Source organism: Myxine glutinosa, chromosome 12, assembly GCF_964187855.1.
Source record: "Myxine glutinosa chromosome 12, kmMyxGlut1.1, whole genome shotgun sequence".
NCBI lineage: Eukaryota > Metazoa > Chordata > Myxini > Myxiniformes > Myxinidae > Myxine > Myxine glutinosa.
The window spans coordinates 52,141,908-52,165,244 of NC_136272.1; the positions used below are offsets into that span (position 1 = coordinate 52,141,908).

Genomic DNA, 23,337 nt, shown 5'->3' on the forward strand with positions numbered 1-23,337 from the left:
ACGCATACGTATTATGTTGAAAAACCAGATTTTGCTGGATCCTTTGAGAATTCCAAGCTTTGACGCACCAAATGGAGGCCGCCATCTTGCTCATGCGGAAGTATGCATAAAAATTTGAGAAAAAGTTCAATGGGAGTTTGTATCACCCGACTTTTTTTGATTCACAATCTTATGCACCTCTAATTTGTAATTAAAATACTTTAAGACCAACCTCGTTCCACGGCCCGCACGGGCCCTGGTTATCTTCAACGAAAATCATCACCAAACACCGGAACCAATGAGATTCGAGCATTTGAAAAAATATTTCAAAAAAGCTTATTACCGTGTTTCGGAGGCTGAAAACGGCGTCAAATATTCTAAAATTGACGAAAATTTATTATTTTTTAGAAATCTCGCGGCCGTAGGGGATAGTTTTTCACGGCCGGAAATATCCGAAGTTGAGACGGAATTCACCAAATTAATGAAGGAAATTTTATCAATCTTAATCTCATCCAGAATGCAAATGGTGTCATTTTGAACTTGGTACGGTACCTACTACACCTACCTACTACCAACTACCTAACCTACTGATGCCATAGTGATGGGTAAAATAGTGGCAAGAGGCTTTGGCTTCGCCGGCTCATTGCGGCTTTGGAGTGGGGTACTAGTAATATTTTTACTTCTGGTGGAGGCCGTTGCTCCCAAGAAAACGCCATGATAAGCTATGTATAAACGTTAACACGGCATTTGTTCAAGGAGAAAAAAAACCCTTTGGGGAGGTGGGATATTATTAGTATTAATATTGTTTTGTAATAACATTAATATTATGCTATTATCGTTAGTGTTGTTATTAGAAGCGGCCTTGGAAAAACATCACGATAAAGCTAACTTAACATGGATATACACCTCAACACGCAACCCCATTGACGGCAAAGGCGGGGAAACCCGCTTGGGGGAGAAACCCCCCTTGGGGAGGGGAGGGGGGGGGAAACGAATGCGCTACAACCTTCATTGTGTAACCCTTAGGCATCCTGTCAAGTTTGGTTGAGATTGGATAAGTAACGACGGAATGTATCGTGGTCAAAAATCATCAGACAGACAGACAGTCAGACACCAAATTGCGTATTTTAGTATGATGTTGATGATTCTCTGCTATTCACTTTTATTCCACACCATTCACATTCATTACGCCTGCTCGCAAACCCATTTACTCAATTGGTCACCGAGACGCAGAATATTCCTCAACTCTCTCAAGAAACATGAACTTTCAACACCTTTGAACCTTTGAACTCAACACATGAACCCCCTCAACACCTTTCCATACCAAGCGCAGCAAAGTGATGTTCTCTCGTAATGAGCCCAAACACCCACAGAAGTTCACCATAAACATCATGGCACCAACGACCACAACCACGACAGCAGGATCAGTAATCATGTGACCCGCACTGCCCCCTAGGTGGTCGAGGTCACAAAGTGAAAGGAAGGGGAGAAGGGAAAGAAGAGAATAGGTATTCATCCAGAACAGCAGCATCAATGTTTCCATGTTTTGCAGATGAAGCATTTATAAAGCAAATGCATTTATCTATCTATAATTCCAGTAATCTCTGTACGTCTGTACGTTTGTACGTCTGTACGTTTGTTTGTCTGTGACCGCTGTTTCTCGACAACCACGGGTCCGATATACTTTTAACTTGCCAGGTATATTGCTGGGGACCCGAGGATGTGCCTTTTCAAGGTTTCATATTAATCGGACAATTACTTACCGAGCTATGTCCAAAAAACGATTCAACCAATCAGAGAGCAGCGAACGATCGCGTGTGCCGAACGTGGAGGACACACTCTGCCTCGGATGGCACATTTGACAGCGTATTCATTTATTTCACGTTTGCAAACTATGTTGGCGTTAAACTATGTTTTAAAACTAATAAAACCGAATTTGCGATTCATTCGCTTTCCTGCGCGTTTGTGCACGCGATGGCGATTTCTTTACCAAACTCCGGAAGCCGTTCGCTTTGGACCAAACCATTGCATGTAAATAGAGGGGGGGGATTGTCACCGTACTCGCAAGCCGTTCGCTTTGGACCAAACCATTTCATGTAAATAGAGGGGGGGGGGATATAATTTTAGATATAGATATAGTACGGGCAATGCCCTAGTCTATCTATAATTCCAGTAATCTCTGTTTGTTTGTACGTTTGTACGTTTGTTTGTCTGTGACCGCTGTTTCTCGACAACCACGGGTCCGATATACTTTTAACTTGCCAGGTATATTGCTGGGGACCCGAGGATGTGCCTTTTCAAGGTTTCATATTAATCGGACAATTACTTACCGAGCTATGTCCAAAAAACGATTCAACCAATCAGAGAGCAGCGAACTATCGCGTGTGCCGAACGTGGCGGACACACTCTGCCTCGGATGGCACATTTGAGAGCGTATTCATTTATTTCACGTTTGCAAACTATGTTGGCGTTAAACTATGTTTTAAAACTAATAAAAACGAATTTGCGATTCATTCGCTTTCCTGCGCGTTTGTGCACGCGATGGCGATTTCTTTACCAAACTCCGGAAGCCGTTCGCTTTGGACCAAACCATTTCATGTAAATAGAGGGGGGGGATATAATTTTAGATATAGATATAGTACGGGCAATGCCCTAGTATCTACAAATCAAGGGTCACGATCGTGACTCGAACAAAGTTATTCCAAAACTGCAGCGCACAATGCAATGCAACGCAGTACAAGTGAAGAAGAAGAACCCTCATTAAAATGAATTGCTCATAAGACAAACATGGATATCCTCCACAGTTTTGCTGTTGTACTTTATCCACTTAAAACATTTTCAGATTGATAAACTCTACTGTCAAATGTAAAAAAAGAGAACTTATTTGGAGAATGAAACAGCTAAAAAGTGGAATATTATCCTTATCACTTTCATCTTTATTGTCAACTAGCAGAAATACCAGGCGTTGCCGGGCGGGAGAGGGGGAGGAGGGGAGATAGGGGGAGGGGGAAGGGGTATGGGGTGGAAGGGGGGAATGAGGGTAGGGGGAAAGGGGGGAAGGGGGAGGGGGGAGGGGAGGATGGGGGAGGGTGAAGGGGGAGGCAGTAGAGGAAGGGGAGGAAGGGGGTTCGTCACCTTTTCGATAAATATATGCTGGTGAATGTGGGATTCATCCCGTTTCTGCGAAATTATGTTCACACCGTCACATCAAACACTACCGTGAACACAAACATCGTCACAACATCGTCACAATTAAAACATCATCACAAACGTTATGTTACGTAATTCAAACCGTGAACACATCGCATATTGGAGAGCCCATTGCCCAAACGATTTGTTTTCTCTGGTACGTTTATCAAGTAATCAGATGCACATACACGTTAATCTTACAGCCACCATGTTGGTGCTAGCCGTCACTGCGATGCGAAGAGAACGTTATGCGGGAGTCCAAACCTGAAAATGCTGGAGACCAAAGCTGAAAATGCTTGAGGCCAAAGCTGAAATTGGACAAACAATACACCCTATTTTACTCCAGTGGATCCCAGGATTACCCACCCAAAATATCGTTGCGATCGGTTCAGCCGTTTTTGCGGTACCTTCGAACGGATGGACAGACGGACGGACAGACAGACGGACGGACATTTGGTGAATTATAGTAATATATCACCTAACAGCACTGTTGCATATAATTTGAAAATGATGATGTCATAGGTCACGTGGTTTGGCAGCCATCTTGGATAGAAAAACGAACCTTATCCGATCAACACGAAACTTCACAAACGAGATCCACTACCCATACATATGCAGAGTGATGGCATCTACCCGTTGTGGGACTATGCGGAGGCATATTGGCGACAGTCACATTGTTATAGATTCTCTCATATCAAATCAAGACCCAGAATTCTGTTCAAACACCATGGGCTGTCCTCGGCTCTCAAACACCCATATCACTTACCTGTTCAGGTGCCATCACACAGAAAATGCATCAACACCATGTCACAAGTTATTGAGAAAAAACTCACCAATTGTCTTTTCCACCCTGGCGTAGACCCCAACAGAAATGAGCAACACACTCATGACCTGACGGAAGGAACAGCACATACAAGTAAGCATACCGTTGAGTAGGCACTTGTTTTGTCTACATTGCCAACTGGATTTATTCTACCTCCTTTATTATTTTATTTCACCAAACAACCAGATTTAGTCCAATGCAAAACAAAGGTCTACCTCGACTCATGTTCAAAGGTGTTTGCCATAATTGCCAGGATTTCCAAGTGCGCGTTAATGAGAGCTAGCGAGCAGTCGTGGGAATGAAGCACAAGCCAGAGAAGAAAAATAATCAAGTCTTATTAGTTGACCAAACTCAGGCTCACTTGTACATTCGGCCATTGTAACTGGTATGGAAATGTTACCTATGGAAAGGAAGAGTCAGTGAAATGATTACCTGTCAAGTGCAATACGAGGGTTGGGGGCGAGGTCATGATGCACACCTTTCATGGGTTTTCATACCCATCATTACTGGACGCCTCTGATGGCGGTGTACAGCTTAATCATGGCTGACACCCAAACCTCGTGTTGCACTTCAGTAGACTACACTGAGTCTAAGGAGTTGTCGCACGATTCTGTATGACCTGACACAAGGCTTGAGCATACAAACTGTGCCGCTACAAGCTGTTAGCTGAGGAGCCTGTTTCCTGTGGAACCTGAAAGTCAACAATGTCACTTTCCAATGAACGAAGCGCACTGAGAGATAGTTGCATTGCAATAGACTTGGACCTCAAAAGGTTCAAGACAAAATTAAGACTATCCACCACACCCACCAAAGGTCACGTTATGAAATAGCTTAGGGTTAGAGTTAGGGTTAGGGTTATGGTTAGGGTTAGGCAAGAGAGGGTGAAAGGTCAAAATATTGACAATAGAGCAAAGTGACACAGGTGCAAATAGGTCACAGACAAATAAAACGAAAACGACCATGCACAGGTAAGAAAGACAAGATACAACATGGGTTGCCACCTTTAAACAAAGCAGGAGGAGAAGCAAAACCAAGTGGATCCAGCAAATGCAATGTACAGCCCCAAGGAAAGGGGAAGAAGGGGATGAATAAAAGCAATCCTATTATATTTGGGAAAGATAATAATGCATGGCAGCCTTATGTGTCGATAGAGATGATAAGGATAGGTAAGTACAATAACGCAGGAGTTTGTTGAATGACTGTGTATCTCCAGGTGGGGCAGGAGAGGGATGAAGGGCAAATGGGGCAAGATGATGTGAAAGGTGGTAAAGTACAAACACCAGGTCATCGAGGTAATCTTGGAGGGCAGTGAATTGGTCCTTTTGGTTCTTTAAAATATGGGATATAATCTTCAATATGCAAGAAAAGCCAAAAGTGAAAGTAACCTCGCGTTAATTGAGAATATTCTTATATTTACAAACCAACACGAGTCGAGAAACCAGGGTTACTCAAGATGTGTCACATTCTCCTTGAGGTGCGCGTGCAGTTTGCACCTGCAGTGCACACACACACACACACACACACACACACACACACACACACACACACACACACACACACACACACACACCTCACTTACCCAGAAGAAGAATGAGATAAAAAAGAGGATGTATTTGATGACATGGTGCGCCACGTTCGTCGTATTCTCCACAGACATGGCAGCAGCTTCTTCTCCGGTATTAAAACTAAAAGTTAGCTCAGCCTAGGAATACGAGGAGTCACAAGTCCAAATTGGACAGATGGGACTACAAATGTGGTATGGGCCGGGAAAACAGCACCTTGCTTCCTCATACCTCTGTGAGCCCGCTTGCTCCGGCTTGCCTGCAACATACCAGTGTGAATGGTATTCCATACAAAACTGATTTTGTCTCCGGGACATCGTCTGTTTCCAGTAAGTATAGAAAAAGAACATGGAGTTTAAAAAAGCCAAGCTATTGATCACATTTACAGGGAAAATAATTGTTCGACCACCTCCATATAGGTTCAACCACCTCCAAAATAATTGCTCAACCACCTCCATATAGGTTCAACCACCTCCAAAATAATTGTTCAACCACCCCCATATAGGTTCAACCACCTCCAAAATAATTGTTCAACCACCCCCGTATAGGTTCAACCACCTCCAAAATAATTGTTCAACCACCTCCATATAGGTTCAACCACCTCCAAAATAATTGTTCAACCACCTCCATATAGGTTCAACCACCTCCAAAATAATTGTTCAACCACCCCCATATAGGTTCAACCACCTCCAAAATAATTGTTCAACCACCTCCATATAGGTTCAACCACCTCCAAAATAATTGTTCAACCACCCCCATATAGGTTCAACCACCTCCAAAATAATTGTTCAACCACCTCCATTTCGGTTCAACCACCTCCAAAATAATTGTTCAACCACCCCCATATAGGTTCAACCACCTCCAAAATAATTGTTCAACCGCTCCCATATAGGTTCAACCACCTCCAAAATAATTGTTCAACCACCCCCATATAGGTTCAACCACCTCCAAAATAATTGTTCAACCACCCCCATATTGGTTCAACCACCTCCAAAATAATTGTTCAACCACCCCCATATAGGTTCAACCACCTCCAAAATAATTGTTCAACCACCCCCATATAGGTTCAACCACCTCCAAAATAATTGTTCAACCACCTCCATATAGGTTCAACCACCTCCAAAATAATTGCTCAACCACCTCCATAGAGGTTCAACCACCTCCAAAATAATTGTTCAACCACCCCCATATAGGTTCAACCACCTCCAAAATAATTGTTCAACCACTCCCATATAGGTTCAACCACCTCCAAAATAATTGTTCAACCACCCCCATATATTTGAATTACGTGGTGGTGAGGTGTTTTAAATTACTTGGTGGTGAGGTGTTTTGAATCAAGTGGTGGTGAGGTGTTTTAAATTAGGTGGGGTTGAGGTGTTTTAAATTATGTGGTGGTGAGGTGTTTTTAATTATGTGGTGGTGAGGTGTAATCGTCCCAAACCTCCAGTCTGCACCTACCCTTCCCCTATGTATGTGCTGAGGTGTTCTTTTTTGAATTGTTTTTTTTTCAACCTAAATCTTCAACCTAAATTGCATATAAAAATGTAATATCATGAACACGCCAAAAAAATTGTGCAAAATAATTGTTTGTATTATGATTGGTGCAAATCATGACAACACAGCAACTCAGGTACAGTCATTATCCTCAGATAAAATAAGCCTGTTCCTCTGTAACGAGGCGTGGTGAGGCGAGTGCAGCGAGCCGAGCCAAGCTAGTATATATATTGTTGCGGATTCGGAGTACGGCACCCCCGTTACCAAGGGGAGGTTAGTCCCCTTGTCTTTTAAGCTGGCCGTCTCCGATCCTGGAAACTATAAAGCTCCTTTGCGGTCGAGATTGGCCAGGGTGATTGGTCAAGATTAGTTGGTCCCAAATACCTGCGTGCCAATCTCTCCGCAAAGCAGGGAGATAATTTCCGCCCGGGCCACGGATATGATGGAAATTGCCGAGCGGTTTAGCAATCCGAAGCCCGAGCCATTAACAAAAGACTAACCCGATCCTGAGCGGATCTAATCGTGCCACCGGTACTCAATTGGGGAAATCACGAAAGCGATCGGATGAGAGGAAACCAAAGTAAAGGGAGAACAAAGATTTATTAACTATTTAAAACAAAACCCAAAGAGGAAATGAAAGAAAGGCATGTACAATAAGAAGAGCAAAAGGACACAGGGCAAGCTTACACACTCTTAATTATCATGCTCAGGACAACACAAACGGACTTACACGAAAGGGGAATGGCAGGAATGAGAAGGTCCAGGCAGATGGCAGGAGAGGAAGGTCCGGGCAGATGGTTCAGGCGTTGAGGTCCGGCTCCAGGTTCACGCTCCACTCCGGTCCACGCTTTGGTTCGCGGCGAAACCCGGCCGGCAGTGCGGTTCGTATTGTCGCGGTAGCGGACCGACTCTCTCACCGCCTCTCCCTCTCTCTCGGTGGTCGACTCTTCGACCTCCTCACCATCTCTCTCTCTTGTTGTTCGACTCTCTCTGGCTCTAGTCACAGCTCCAGCTCTGCCACGCTCTCTCTCCTCCCTCTCTCTCTCTCTCTGGAAGTAGTCCGCCGCGGCGCTTATATTACGCGCCTTGCAAATCAAACCGCGTGCGCTTAGATCCGCCTACCGGTGAACACGCCTCGGCCCTGATTGGTCGCGAGGGTTCACCGGCTCCTCCCTTCGTGACACGTTGATGGGGCCACGCCTTCATTCCTGGCGCTCCTCCCCCTTCTTCTCCAACTCGGCCGCGTGGTTAATGGCGTTTGGAGCCAGCGCTGCGGCTGGCAGAGACGCGCAATCCAATTTGGAGGGAGGCTACGCCGCAAAATGAAGCGGATCTGAAAAGGGGCCTAGGTTATTTGATTAATGCAACGCAGAGTCAAACTATTGGAAACAGAGCCTTACCTGAAACACATACTAATGAAATAACTGAATAAGGTTCCTATGGTGTCCTACGTGTTGCAAAATGGACTAGCTAGGGTGCGACCTTTGACCTTTGGAAGATGGGGATATTTACAAGGAATTATTTACAAGGCTTATTATTTTACAAATTGAAGGTTCTAAAAACCGTAACAATAGATATAGTATTTGTATTTGTATGTTTTCTTTTTTCTGTAGTTTTGGGGGTTTTTTGGGGGTTTTTTGGTCGTTTGTAGGTTTTTTTTTTTTTTAAGTTTTTTGTAGTTCGGATTTATTTGTTTTGTTGTTTTTTTGTAAAAAAGAAAAATTGTATCATATTGTTTTTTGTCGTTTTTTGGACTTTTTAGGTTTTTTGTTGATTTTTTCGTGGTTTTAGACCCCAGCAGACAACACACCACACAGATCACTCATCCATACACCACACAGATCACTCATCCATACACCACACAGATCACTCATCCATACACCACACAGATTACTCATCCATACACCATACAGTCCCGGTGTGTCCCCGGTTTAGAATAGGTACACCGTATCCCTGTGCATCGGGAAAGGCGACTAAGGGTTGGCGTCAGGAAGGGCATCTGGCCATAAAAACATTGCCTCAAACAGGGAACAATGATTGTCATGGGGCCCGCAAGGCTAACCCCTGCTCTAGCGGGGAAAACGGCCTCAAAACGGTCATTCATATACACCACACAGATCACCAATCCATACACCACACAGATCACCAATCCATACACCACACAGATCACTCATTCATACACCACACAGATCACTCATTCATACACCACACTGATCACCCATCTATACACCACAAAGATCACTCATCCATACACTACACAGATCAACCCATCCATACACCACACTGATTACCAATCCATACACCACACTGATCACCAATCCATACACCACACAGATCACCCATCCATACACCACACTGATCACCCATCCATACACCACACAGATCACCCATTCATACACCGCACTGATCAACCCATCCATACACCACACTGATCACTCATCGATACACCACACAGATCACCCATCCATACATCACACTGATCACTCATCCATACACCACATAGATCACCCATCCATACACCACACAGATCACACATCCATACACCACACAGATCACCCATCCATACACCACACAGATCACCCATCCATACACCACACTGATCACCCATCCAGACACCACACAGATCACCCATCCATACACCGCACTGATCAACCCATCCATACACCACACAGATCACCCATCCATACACCGCACTGATCAACCCATCCATACACTACACTGATCAACCCATCCATACACCACACAGATCACTCATCCATACACCACACAGATCACCCATCCATACACCACACAGATCACCCATCCATACACCACACTGATCACCCATCCATACACCGCACTGATCAACCCATCCATACACCACACTGATCAACCCATCCATACACCACACTGATCACCCATCCATACACCACACTGATCAACCCATCCATACACCGCACTGATCAACCCATCCATACACCGCACTGATCAACCCATCCATACACCGCACTGATCAACCCATCCATACACCGCACTGATCAACCGATCCATACACCACACTGATCACCCATCCATACACCACACTGATCAACCCATCCATACACCACACTGATCAACCCATCCATACACCACACAGATCGCTCATCCATACACCACACAGATCTCCCATCCATACACCACACAGATCACCCATCCATACACCACACTGATCACCCATCCATACACCGCACTGATCAACCCATCCATACACCACACTGATCACCCATCCATACACAGCACTGATCGACCCATCCATACACCACACTGATCACCCATCCATACACCACACTGATCACTCATCCATACACCACACTGATCACCCATCCAGACACCACACAGATCACCCATCCATACACCGCACTGATCAACCCATCCATACACCACACTGATCACCCATCCATACACCACACTGATCACTCATCCATACACCACACTGATCACCCATCCAGACACCACACAGATCACCCATCCATACACCGCACTGATCAACCCATCCATACACCACACAGATCACCCATCCATACACCGCACTGATCAACTCATCCATACACCACACAGATCACTCATCCATACACCACACAGATCACCCATCCATACACCACACAGATCACCCATCCATACACCACACAGATCACTCATCCATACACCACACTGATCACCCATCCATACACCACACTGATCAACCAATCCATACACCACACTGATCACCCATCCATACACCGCACTGATCGACCCATCCATACACCACACTGATCACCCATCCATACACCACACTGATCACTCATCCATACACCACACAGATCACCCATCCATACACCACACAGATCACCCATCCATACACCGCAATGATCAACCCATCCATACACCACACTGACCAACCCATCCATACACCACACAGATCACTCATCCATACACCACACCGATCACCCATCCATACACCACACCGATCACCCATCCATACACCACACCGATCACCCATCCATACACCACACTGATCACCCATCCATACACCACACTGATCACCCATCTATACACCACACTGATCACCCATCCATACACCACACTGATCACCCATCCATACACCACACAGATCACCCATCCATACACCACACTGATCACCCATCCATACACCACACAGATCACCCATCCATACACCACACCGATCACCCATCCATACACCACACAGATCACCCATCCATACACCACACTGATCACCCATCCATACACCACACTGATCACCCATCCATACACCACACAGATCACCAATCCATACACCACACTGATCACCCATCCATACACCACACAGATCACTCATCCATACACCACACCGATCACTCATCCATACACCACACCGATCACCCATCCATACACCACACCGATCACCCATCCATACACCACACAGATCACCCATCCATACACCACACTGATCACCCATCCATACACCACACAGATCACCCATCCATACACCACACTGATCACCCATCCATACACCACACTGATCACCCATCCATACACCACACCGATCACCCATCCATACACCACACAGATCACCCATCCATACACCACACTGATCATAGACTACGGATTTTTATGTTAAGAAAATAGGCCTTTTATGTTTTGAAAAGTGGAATTTTTTTTTTTTAATGTGAAAAAATCCCGAAATATTTTTTTTCCCCGTTTTATTCATTTTTTATTATTACCAAATTTTTCAGAAATCAGTCAAAAAAAGAACAAAAAATGGTGAGCTTTTTCCTGCACAACATTAAGCACTCTGGGCTAGTAAACAGGTAAAAAATGACGTTCAGGTACCTTTATTGCAACCGCATTGTTTGATAAGTAGAGGACTAGAAGAAATTGACAAGACCCTTTTAGGAACGGTTAAAGTAGGTGTTTGAAATCATTATCTTGGTAATGTTCTCCTTGGTGAGGCGGTGTCAGCGGTCGGTGAGGACGTTTCTGTAGATGGAGAAGGATCTTTCCACGTCGACGCTGACGATGGGGCAGTACCTCAAGAGGGGGATGTCGGCAAGCTTGACTCCAGCCGGCACACCAACCTCAGATCCGTGCTGATCTCCATCCAGGATCAAAGCCACTGTCCTCAGCACACCAATGTCAGGATTGCGCTGCAGCACCGCCTTGAACTTGGTGAGCAGGATCTCCTTACGGCAGCCTCGGATCTTTTCGAGCTCCTCCTTGGCCTGATCAAGGAGCTGGAAGGCCTTGGCCAGCTCCATGCCGGCCTCCTCCAACTGCTTAAGGATCTTCGGGATGAATGACACGTGGGCATTTAAGAAGACCAAACCGAGCTTGATGTCCGCCTTTCCGAACAGGTCCTTGGCACTCCGGATTGCCATCGCGTCGTCATCGTTCAGCTGGTCCACAATGTCCTTGACGGCCTCGAAGTGCTCGGCGTAAAACACCGCGGCGTCGATCCACGTCCCCCACCGAGTCAGAATGGGCTCCGGGGGGAGAGAAAGATTGGGCTGCTGCTCCTTCCAAAGGACAACACGCGACGGGGCTTTGACGAACACCTTCTTCGTCGTGGCAATCAGGTCGTTGACGTCCTTGAACATTTCTCGGACTGTCTCGCAGACACGGTGGAGCGCGTGGGCAACGCAAGTCACATGCAGCAAGTCCAGGAAGAGTTCCTTCAGGGCATGGCCGGCCTTGATCATATAGGCCGCGGCGTCGCTGACGAGGACCTTGAGGCACTCCGGCTTGAAATCAGGCCAAAGATAGCGCAGCGTGTCATTGACTGCGCGCACGATCTCCCCGGAGTTGGTCTTCTCCAGAAACATGCACTGGAAGAGGTGGGGACGAAAGTACCCCTCCTTGGACAAGCGTCCCGCGATGATGTTGGCCACATATCGACCTGCCGAATCGGTCGTCTCGTCGACGGACAGCCAGATGAGCTGCTCTCCGAGGTCGGCACGGATCCCTGCCAAGGCCTCGTCGTAGCACTTGTCGAGGTAGTGCTTTCGAATCCAGCTTTCATCGGGGATCTGGAGAGTGATGTGCTTCTCCAGGAACGACTGGAGGGCAGGGTTTTCCAATTTCGACCATGGGATGCCAGCGGCCAGCATGGTCTGGCACAGCTCCTGAGCCACGACGTCGCACTTGTGCCTCTTTCCGCCACCAAAGTCCTCCATGGTGGCTTGCGTGACCGTCCTCTTCTTCTTCAAGGCCAAGTTGCTCTTGTGGCGATCTCCTCGGACATGTTGGGCCAGCTCAGACTTCTGCTTCACCCGGAAAGTCTTTTCACAAGTTCGACAGAAAGCCGTGTTACTCGACACGTACTTGAAGGTGGCCCCATCGCCGCCAGCATTGAATTCCTTCAGCCACTTGTCACGAAGAGCAGCACTCATCTTGATAGGAGACTTGTTCACACTTTGTGTACACTCTCTCACTGTAGTACACCGCCTCACTGCTGTACACGCTGGGGACGCAACGCACGCAAGTGGACGCAACGTTTTGTTTTTGAGATCGATCGCAGTTAAAAATTTTGATCGCAGTTTAAAATTTCGAAAAATTCCCTAATTTTTTTTAGCGTTGCCAGACATTTTCGACCAAAAAGGGCATTTTATTTTATTTTTCCCGAACAAGGGCGAAATTTTTTTTTTTCTCCGAAAATAGCAAAATAATTTTTTTGCGCGCAAAAAGGCCGTTTTATGTGAAAAAATATTTATTTTTTTTCACATAAAAATCCGATGTGCACTGATCACCCATCCATACACCACACTGATCACCCATCCATAAACCACACTGATCACCCATCCATACACCACACAGATCACCAATCCATACACCACACTGATCACCCATCCATACACCACAGAGATCACTCATCCATACACCACACCGATCACTCATCCATACACCACACCGATCACCCATCCATACACCACACCGATCACCCATCCATACACCACACAGATCACCCATCCATACACCACACCGATCACCCATCCATACACCACACTGATCACCCATCCATACACCACACCGATCACCCATCCATACACCACACAGATCACCCATCCATACACCACACTGATCACCCATCCATACACCACACTGATCACCCATCCATACACCACACTGATCACCCATCCATACACCACACAGATCACCCATCCATACACCACACTGATCACCCATCCATACACCGCACTGATCACCCATCCATACACCACACTGATCACCCATCCATACACCACACTGATCACCCAGCCATACACCACACAGATCACCCATCCATACACCACACTGATCACCCATCCATACACCACACTGATCACCCAGCCATACACCACACAGATCACCCATCCATACACCACACTGATCACCCATCCATAAACCACACTGATCACCCATCCATACACCGCACAGATCACCCATCCATACACCGCACTGATCACCCATCCATACACCGCACTGATCACCCATCCATACACCGCACACACCCTACTACGGTACCTAAAAGTAAAAGTCCTGTCATTCTATCAACATCCCTGTACACCTCTACATATAACATTTGGTAATCACAATGAAAATATCGTTTTCATTGTGATTACCGTTTTCATTGGTTGCATCGTTACTGAAATGCAGTGATGCTGTTGACCCCGTGACCTTTTATATATCATCCGTCGTCTGGTCGGTGCGAAAGAGTCGATACAACTGACAGATGATTGGATGATTGGATTCACGTGTCATTGATGTAGCGCAGGTACGATGGGTCACGTGACCTCCTCAAGCGTTCAAATACGCGCGCGCATGCGCAAAACGCATGCAAGTTGTGTCGTGATCCTGACTTTACTTCACTGAACACTAATCACTAATCAGCCCGTGGTGTTTTTTCGTTTGGACCGTTTACGAGGAAGCCGAAGGACCCAAGAATGGCGCTCATCGACTCGCACTCTCCATCCGTCGTGTTTGGTTACTGGGATGTGCGCGGGGTGAGTGTTTTGTTGCTCGAAACGCGGAGGAATTAGAATACAAAATGGTTGTGTTTGGGAACAAGCAGAATGTATCGTTTGGGAATGTAAGGAGTGGGCCGGAGGCAGATTTTGATTAGTTTATACAGGTAAACCTAAAGGTAGACATTCTTTAAAATCGATGTTTATCCTCTAAGGGAGATGTACCTTTGATCATTTTACCTGCGGAATCCTGAATGGAATGTCGGTTTAAGTTTGGTACTGTGGCGGACACAAAAGCCCACTGGCGTGGTGACATCATTCCACGCACCAAGTGGGCGGTGGCCACGCCCGAGGGGTAGGCGTGGCCTCATGATATACACCGGGCGACCAGCCCGGAGGAGTTCAGTGTTAGTGTAGTCTTACAATAAAGACGTTTACATGTTACCGCTTGTCCGCTTCCTCCTTGCTCACAAGCAGCGCGCGTAACGCCGCGCTTTACTGGTGACCCTCGACGTTGGATCTGCCGGAGCGATCCTTCCACACGCGACGCCATCGCCATGGCCGCCTTCGTCAAACTTCCGGAATTTTGGGAGGCTCAGGCCGAAGTCTGGTTCGTCCAGGCCGAAGCCCAATTTCAGCTTCGGCACCTCACCGGCGATGACACGCGCTACTGCCACGTCGTCGCCTCCCTCGGGCCCGGCACGGCCGCTCGAGTTGTGTCCGTCCTTCGCCACCCACCGGACGGCCACAAGTACGAGGCACTCAAGCGGCTACTCCTAGCCACGTTCAGCCTCACGGACGACGCACGGGCCGACCGCCTCCTGGATCTCCCCGAGCTCGGTGAGACGCGCCCGTCGGTCCGAATGGACCATATGCTGTCACTGTTGGGCGACGAAGCCCCCGGTTCGCTATTCCGGGCGCTTTTCCGTCGCCAACTTCCAGCGCAGGTTCGCCTCGCGTTGGCCGGGACCGGGCTAACGGAACCCCGAGCATTGGCGGCCGAGGCGGACAAGTACTTCGCCGCTTCGGACACGCGGGCGAGCGTTGGCGTGGCCGTCACGGCCTTCGACGCTGACGTTCCACAGCATCATCTTCTACAGCACGCTGAAGTTCAGCAGCATGCTGATACGCACCTCGTGAACGCCGCCACGCCCCGCCCACCGCCGCGGCGAAAACTGCCACCACGGGGAAACCCGTCGACTCCACCGGCCTGGCGGAGCCAGCCACGCTCCTCCAGCTCCACCACCTGGTGCTGGTTCCACGCCAAGTTCGGCCACGAAGCTCGGCGGTGTCATCCGCCGTGCTCCTTCACCGGGTCGGGAAATGCCCGGGCCGGCGCTCAATTGTGGCGATGAGCGCCGGCCGTTCGAGCAGCCTGCTGTTCATAACGGACACCTTCTCCGGGCGCCGTTACCTGTGCGACACGGGAGCGCAGGTGAGTGTCATTCCCGCCGGCACGTCAGACAAGCACGCCGCGGGTGGGGGCCCCGCGCTGCTTGCCGCGAACGGGACGCCCATCCGTACGTACGGAAAACGCTGCCTCTCTCTGCGGTTTGGAGGGCAGGTTTTCCGATGGACGTTCGTCACCGCCGACGTGCCCATGGCACTGCTTGGCGCGGACTTCCTGTGCGCTAATGGGCTCCTGGTCGACGTCAAGCGCAGACGGCTTGTCCAGGCCGAGACGTTCAGCTCGCTCGCGTGTGCGTTGCCCAGCTCAACGAGCGGCTTGCCAAGCGGCTTGCCGAACGATTCGGTTCCGGCCACGTTGGTCTGTACGCTTCCGGCAGCGGACGCGTTCACCCGCCGGCTTCCCGGCCCTCACGCGGCCCACCTTCTCGGCGGGGGCCATCAAGCACGGGGTGGCCCATCACATCCCCACCGTCGGGCCACCGGTCTACGCCCGGGCACGCCGCCTCGAGCCGACGAAGCTGGCGGTGGCAAAAGCGGAGTTCGCTACCCTGGAGCGACTCGGCATCGTTCGGCGCTCAGAGAGCGCTTGGGCGTCGCCGCTGCACATCGTGCCGAAGCCCGGCGGGGGATGGCGACCGTGCGGGGACTATCGCCGTCTCAATGACGCCACGACTCCCGACCGCTACCCCGTCCCCCACATTCAGGACTTTTCCGCCCGTTTGGCGGGCAGGTCCTTCTTCTCGAAGGTGGACCTCATACGCGGCTACCATCAGGTCCCCGTCAGGCCGGAGGACGTCCCGAAGACAGCGGTCATCACGCCATTCGGACTCTTCGAGTTCCTGCGCATGCCCTTCGGTCTGAAGAATGCGGCTCAGGCGTTCCAGCGACTGATGGACAGCGTCCTGCGTGACTTGGATTTTGTCTACGTCTACCTGGACGATGTCCTCGTCGCCAGCGCGTCCCGCGAAGAGCACCTACGCCACCTCCGCACGCTCTTCGAACGCCTGGGCCAGCATGGCCTGATTGTGAACCCCGCAAAGTGCCGGTTCGGCGCCGCCACAATCGATTTTCTGGGGCACCGTGTCACCAGGCACGGCGCCGTCCCCCTGCCGGCCAAGGTGGAGGCGGTGAAGGTTTCCGCGCCCCCGCACGATCAGAGGGCTGCAGGAGTTCCTGGGCATGGTGAACTTTTACCATCGGTTCCTGCCCCGTATCGCCCAGCTCCTGCGCCCCCTGCACGAAGCTCTCCGAGGTAAGCCGGGCAAAGGCGACGTTACCTGGACCGAGCAGATGGACACGGCGTTCACGGGCGCGAAGCTCGCCTTGGCTAACGCCACCATGCTCGCGCACCCGGCGCCCGATGCACCGATCGCCCTCACCACCGATGCCTCGGACTACGCGGTGGGCGCGGTGCACGAGCAATGGGTGCGTGGAGCTTGGCAACCGCTGGCGTTCTTTAGCCGGCAGCTTCGCCCGCCCGAACGCCGTTACAGTACCTTTGACCGCGAGTTGCTCGGACTTCACTTGGCGGTCAGGCACTTCCGCCATCTGCTCGAGGGCCGGTCGTTCACTGCCTTCGTCGACCACAAGCCGCTGATCTTCGCGATGGGCAAGGTCACCGAGCCGTGGTCGGCCCGGCAGCAGCGTCACCTCTCGGCCGTGTCCGAGTACACGACGGACATCCAGCACGTCGCGGGGAAGGACAACCCGGTGGCGGATTGCCTTTCCCGGGCCGTCGCCCACGCAGTCCACCTCGGCATCGACTATGCCCGGATGGCAGCCGACCAGGCCGCTGACCCCGACGTCCAGGCCTTGCGGACCGCCGTCACGGGCCTCCGAGGTGCCGTTCGACGGCGCGGGCGCGGCCCTCTTGTGCGACGTCTCCCTCGGGCGTCCTCGCCCCATTGTGCCCGCGGGCTGGCAGCGCCAGGTGTTTGACGCCATCCACGGCCTGTCCCACCCGGGCGCGAGGGCCTCCCAAAGGCTGATCGCCGACAAATTCGTCTGGCACGGCCTCCGGAAGGCCGTCCGCGGCTGGGCCAGGACGTGCCTCGTGTGCCAGCGCGCCAAGGTGCACCGGCACACCCAGGCCCCGTTGGCCCCGTTCACGGTGCCGGAACGCCGGTTTGACCACGTCCACGTGGACCTGGTGGGACCTCTGCCCCCCTCGCGGGGTTTCACCTACGTCCTCACCATGGTGGACCGCACCACCCGGTGGCCGGAGGCCGTGCCCTTGGCGTCGACAACGGCGGCCGATGTCGCGCAGGCTTTCATCGCCACCTGGGTCGCCCGGTTCGGCGCCCCCTCAGACATCTCATCCGACCGCGGCCCCCAGTTCACCTCGGAGCTCTGGGGGGTGGTTGCGCAGGGGCTCGGGGTCCGGCTGCACCGAACCACGGCCTACCACCCCCAGGCTAACGGCCTGTGTGAGCGATTTCACCACTCATTGAAGGCCGCGCTCCGGGCCACCCTCCGCGACGGCGGCTGGGTCGACAGGCTCCCCTGGGTCCTGCTGGGCCTCCGGACGGCGCCCAAGGAGGACCTGCGCGCATCCGCGGCGGAGTTGGTCTTCGGGCAACCGCTGCGGGTGCCGGGCGAGTTCCTCCCCGACTCCACGGCACCATGGTCCGCGGCACAGCAGCGCTCCGCTCTGCAAGAGACCGCCCAGAGGTTCGCCCCGGTGCCAACGGCATGCCACGGGCACCCGCCGACGCACGTCGCCCCGGAGCTTCGCACGGCGGAGTACGTCTTCGTCCGCCACGATGCCCATCGGACACCACTGCGGCCCCCGTACGACGGGCCTTTCCGCGTGCTGGAGACCGGGGCGAAGCACTTCACCCTGGACATCGGCGGTACTCCTGACCGCGTTTCGGTAGACCGCCTCAAGCCGGCCCACCTCGATGTGGACCATCCACCGCCAGTGGCCCGACCCCCACGTCGGGGCCGCCCTCCTGCGGGCGGACCCCCGGCACCGCGCCGCCACGGCGCCCCCCGGTCCTGCACCCATCCCAGGGGCAGCCAGGGGCATCCCACCTGGTATCGCTGCACCCCGGACGCCGCCGATCGCCAGGGGGTGCTTCGGCCGGGTCATTCGTCTGCCCCGCAAACTGGCCCTCCAGGTGCGCGGGAATTCTGGGGGGGCGCGTGTGGCGGACACAAAAGCCCACTGGCGTGGTGACATCATTCCACGCACCAAGTGGGCGGTGGCCACGCCCGAGGGGTAGGCGTGGCCTCATGATATACACCGGGCGACCAGCCCGGAGGAGTTCAGTGTTACAGTGTAGTCTTACAATAAAGACGTTTACATGTTACCGCTTGTCCGCTTCCTCCTTGCTCACAAGCAGCGCGCGTAACGCCGCGCTTTAGTACTAACTTTGCAACAAGCACTCGAGTTATCCTCAATGTCTGATGAAAAGGTGTAGCTTTCGACATTGTATAAAGGCGCCACCTTTGTTATACCTGGTTGTTTGGAGTCTGATCTTTTTATCTTCGAACATTTTTGTACCGATTTCATTTATCTGTAAAACCGAAAAATTTCACCAACAAAATAATGCGTCGGGATTCGATTGGAGAGTGAAAAATAGTAAATTCTGTTCAATATTAAGATGTGTAAAGTGTTTGGTAGAAATAAAAATGTGAACAACAAAATTGAAGGTGCGGTTTTAGAACCTGGGAGATGATAGGCGCCCGCGGAACTACGTAACTTCCGGTTAGTGCACGCTTCGCGACAACAGTCACGTGATTGGATACGTTGAAAACGAACCACAAAAGGGCACGTGTTACAGCTTACTTCCGGTAGTCGCTCCCTCGTGTCAATTTGTTAATGGGGAGCTGAAGTATTCTGGGAAGTACCACGCAGGTATCAGAGTACCGCTAGATAGGGAGTTTAGCTTATTTTGTTGAACAGTTTGTACATCAAGTGGGTTTATTAACACTGTACAGGAATTTAATGGTTCCTTGCTGAGGAAGGACATACCTGCCCTGGAGTTCAGTGTGGAGCCACCAGGTGAATTTCAGGGTTTGGTACACTCGTCTAAGTGGTTCAGGTAGACATTTTTTTTTTTGTACCCCGGAATAAAGGAGGTGATTACAAGACGATTTGATTGAAATGTTTATGATAAATTAGATGCTCTTAACTTCTGTGACGTGTAACTTCTGTGACGCACTCGTCGCATATAACCCAGTGCTATCTGCTACTAAACTAACTACCCTCGCTGGTTGAAGGTGATTGTGACACCCTGCAGGACTAAAAACAATACCTGCTGAAGGTGGATGAGCTCTCTTCAGAAGCCAATGCCCATCTAGTAAGGAGATGGTCTCTTAAAATAAAAGTGCGTGTGGGCGTGTTGGTGGCAGGGTGTCCAGGTCGAATGACTATACTTAATTTGGGCTAATTGGACCAAGTTCTGGGCTTTCATCCATCCATGGATTAGGTAGATTCTGAAATGAAATATGGGATTGATGAAAAGTTTGTCACTTTGTTATCCCTATTCATATCCATTTTGTGATTTGAGTTAAAGCATTTTGTATGTTAAACCATTTAATGTTGTCTGTACTTTCCAACAGCTTGGCCAGCCAATTCGTCTTCTGTTGGAGCACGTTAGTGAAAAATACGAAGACAAGTTGTACGTCTGTGGAGATGGTGAGGAACTTTTAATTTGGCAGGGGAAACCATGTCCTCCTGCCCATACACACAAAAAAAAAAAAGTATTGTTACGGTTTTTAGAACCTTCACTAGTAAATTTAGTAAATGTATCCCTTATAAATGTCCCCCTGTAAATATTCCCATCAATTGGCTGGTTAAAAATCGCACCCTAGTTAGTCCATGTACCACGTAGCGAACCATAGGACCTCTCCGTAGTTATCTCATTATTATGTTTCAGTTAAGGACCTGTTCCCAGTAGTTGAATCTGCGTTGCATTAATCAAATAAGATAGGTCCCCTTTCAATTTCCCCAATCATCTCCGCTCTCCAAAGTTCCCTTCAAAAGCGGTGCGAGTGGTGTTCTAACTCACCACCAGCCGCCATTGGCCATGTGGTCGGGCCGAGAAGAAGGGGGAGGAGCCGCCAGATCACGGGCGTGGCGTGTCATCGGAGGTGGAGTCAGCAAGCCCTTACCGGCCAACCAGCACCGCGGTGAGCCAACCGGTAGGCGTACCCTCGGAGCCCGTGGCTTGATTTCCAACACAGCAATAAAAAGGGCTGCAAGGGACTGCTTGGCGAGTTGAGTGAGGGTTCCGCAGGAGTTGGACGGAATAGGTACGAGTCGGTGAGAAGGCACGAGAGAGAGAGGTGATCCGGCGAGTGGGTCTGTGACGGCGACCACAATACAATCGTCAACTGACATTGGCCTAGCAGTGCGTGTGAAAACGAATACGTGGAGCGGCGGCTGGCTGTTCGCCTCGAGCCCGTAGCGTGGAATGGAGCCACCTTCGACGCTGCGCACCGGCCCGGACCGGCCTACCCTCTCACCTGCACGGACCATCGCCTTCTTCCAGTGATTCCTGCCTGCTATTCCCCTTTCGTGTGAGTCTTTGTTCTGTCTGGGTGTTGATAAGTAAGACTGTTTTAAGGTTTGCCCTGTGTATCTTCTTCTTCTTTGTCATGTATTACTTTCGGTGCTCTTCCTTTGGTTTGTTGTACATAATTAATAAATGTCATTTCTTACCCTTTTGGTTTCATTCTTCCCTGATCGCTTTAGTCTTTTCTTTCGATTGAATACCTGTGGCACAATTTGGCCAACGCTTTATAATCGGGTTTAGTCTCAACGGCCTGAGTCGTGGCTCGCTTCGCTCGGCGTGTCCATTAGTCGCGGCTCGGGCGGGGCTCATTTCCTCGCTTACCGGAAGGCGCTGGTACTTAGGTCATAGGAATAATTGGCCTACTACCTTATTCAGCGCTGACCGGAAGTGGCGAGATAGTTCCAGGACTCAGGCGGCCAGCTTAAAAGACGAGGGGATTAAACCCCCCCTTGGTAAGGGGAGTGCCGAAACCGAGATCCGTAACAGTATCATCTAGCAGTTTCAGGTCGGTAACTGAGTTTTGCATACACTTGACAGTATCTGAATTTAACATCCACATGACACACTGCTAGATGGCTCCGCCGGAGCTTGGCAGGCAATGCGGACATTCTTGGCGATGACGTCATGACGTTCGCTCATGAGCTTGCAGCACCAAATTACAGATACTAATATAATATTTGAATACAGTATATGCTGTAAGCTTATGGAAGAGCTGGGACACGATGTGACAAAGGAAACAGCATCAGGAAGGGGAAATGCTAACAGTGTGCTCACCACAGGATGTTATAACCCAACGGTCCGAGTTGGACTCAACATGACTTCCATCACAGCATTATAACTTGTCCTCTCTTACTTTACTTCACTTTTAGCATGAACCACTCGCCTTGACAAACAATGCACTGTCATTTTTAACAAACGATTTGTTCCTTGTATCGAATAGCAGATGTGCACACCACCTAACAGACACAGGTGAACATTTGTAGCTGGTTATGAATGTCCTCACATTGTTTCTACCCAACGTTGTTTTACATCTGCTAACGTTGTTTTACATCTGATTTTTCATCTGGCTACCCCCTGCTCTTGCAGGGAAAATGGCCTTAAAATGCATGTTGTTTTACATCTGCCATTGTGCTTATGCTTCAGGCCCTGACTATGACAGAAGCTGCTGGCTCGATGAGAAGTTTAATCTGGGGTTGGACTTCCCAAATGTAAGTTTGTTTTATGGCAGTCTTGTCTTAAGTGTCCTGTCTTAAGAATCAACATTTGTTGCTGGCATCGGTCTTTTTTTTTTTTTTTTTTTTTTTTTTTAAATGTTAAAGAAAGAAAAAAAAGACAATTCTAGTTTCCATTTTCTATTTTAAAAGATTCCATTTGAATTTGGCTCCGTGTCAAATGAGGGAATTGTGCACTCGCCGTTTCTCCAA

General features: G+C 50.0%; 2 protein-coding genes across 4 annotated transcripts in view; one reads left to right on the top strand and one right to left on the bottom strand.

The window, feature by feature from the left end:
• Positions 1–5,780, bottom strand: part of TSPAN33 (tetraspanin 33) — a 38,445-nt gene extending 32,665 nt beyond the window's left edge. For 2 of the 3 annotated variants that reach the window (XR_013621107.1, XM_078766824.1), the window contains exons 1-3: positions 5,571–5,750; positions 4,002–4,059; positions 1,304–1,431 (exon numbers count right to left, since the gene is read on the bottom strand). Coding sequence is in view for 2 of the 3 variants with exons in the window: in XM_078766824.1 (XP_078622950.1) it covers positions 1,304–1,431; positions 4,002–4,059; positions 5,571–5,648 (264 nt within the window). In the remaining variant the exon portion in view is untranslated. Of the gene's footprint in view, positions 1–1,303; positions 1,432–4,001; positions 4,060–5,570 lie in introns of all 3 variants that reach the window. The other variant, XM_078766823.1, reaches the window with a different exon arrangement.
• The window catches only part of LOC137437807 (glutathione S-transferase Mu 4-like), a 33,668-nt gene that overhangs the window by 4,896 nt on the left and 5,435 nt on the right, over positions 1–23,337 (top strand). The window contains exons 2-4 of the mRNA XM_068132449.2: positions 14,787–15,020; positions 20,958–21,033; positions 23,057–23,121. Coding sequence (XP_067988550.2) covers positions 14,961–15,020; positions 20,958–21,033; positions 23,057–23,121 — 201 coding nt within the window. The 5' untranslated portion in view covers positions 14,787–14,960. The remainder of the gene's footprint in view (positions 1–14,786; positions 15,021–20,957; positions 21,034–23,056; positions 23,122–23,337) is intronic.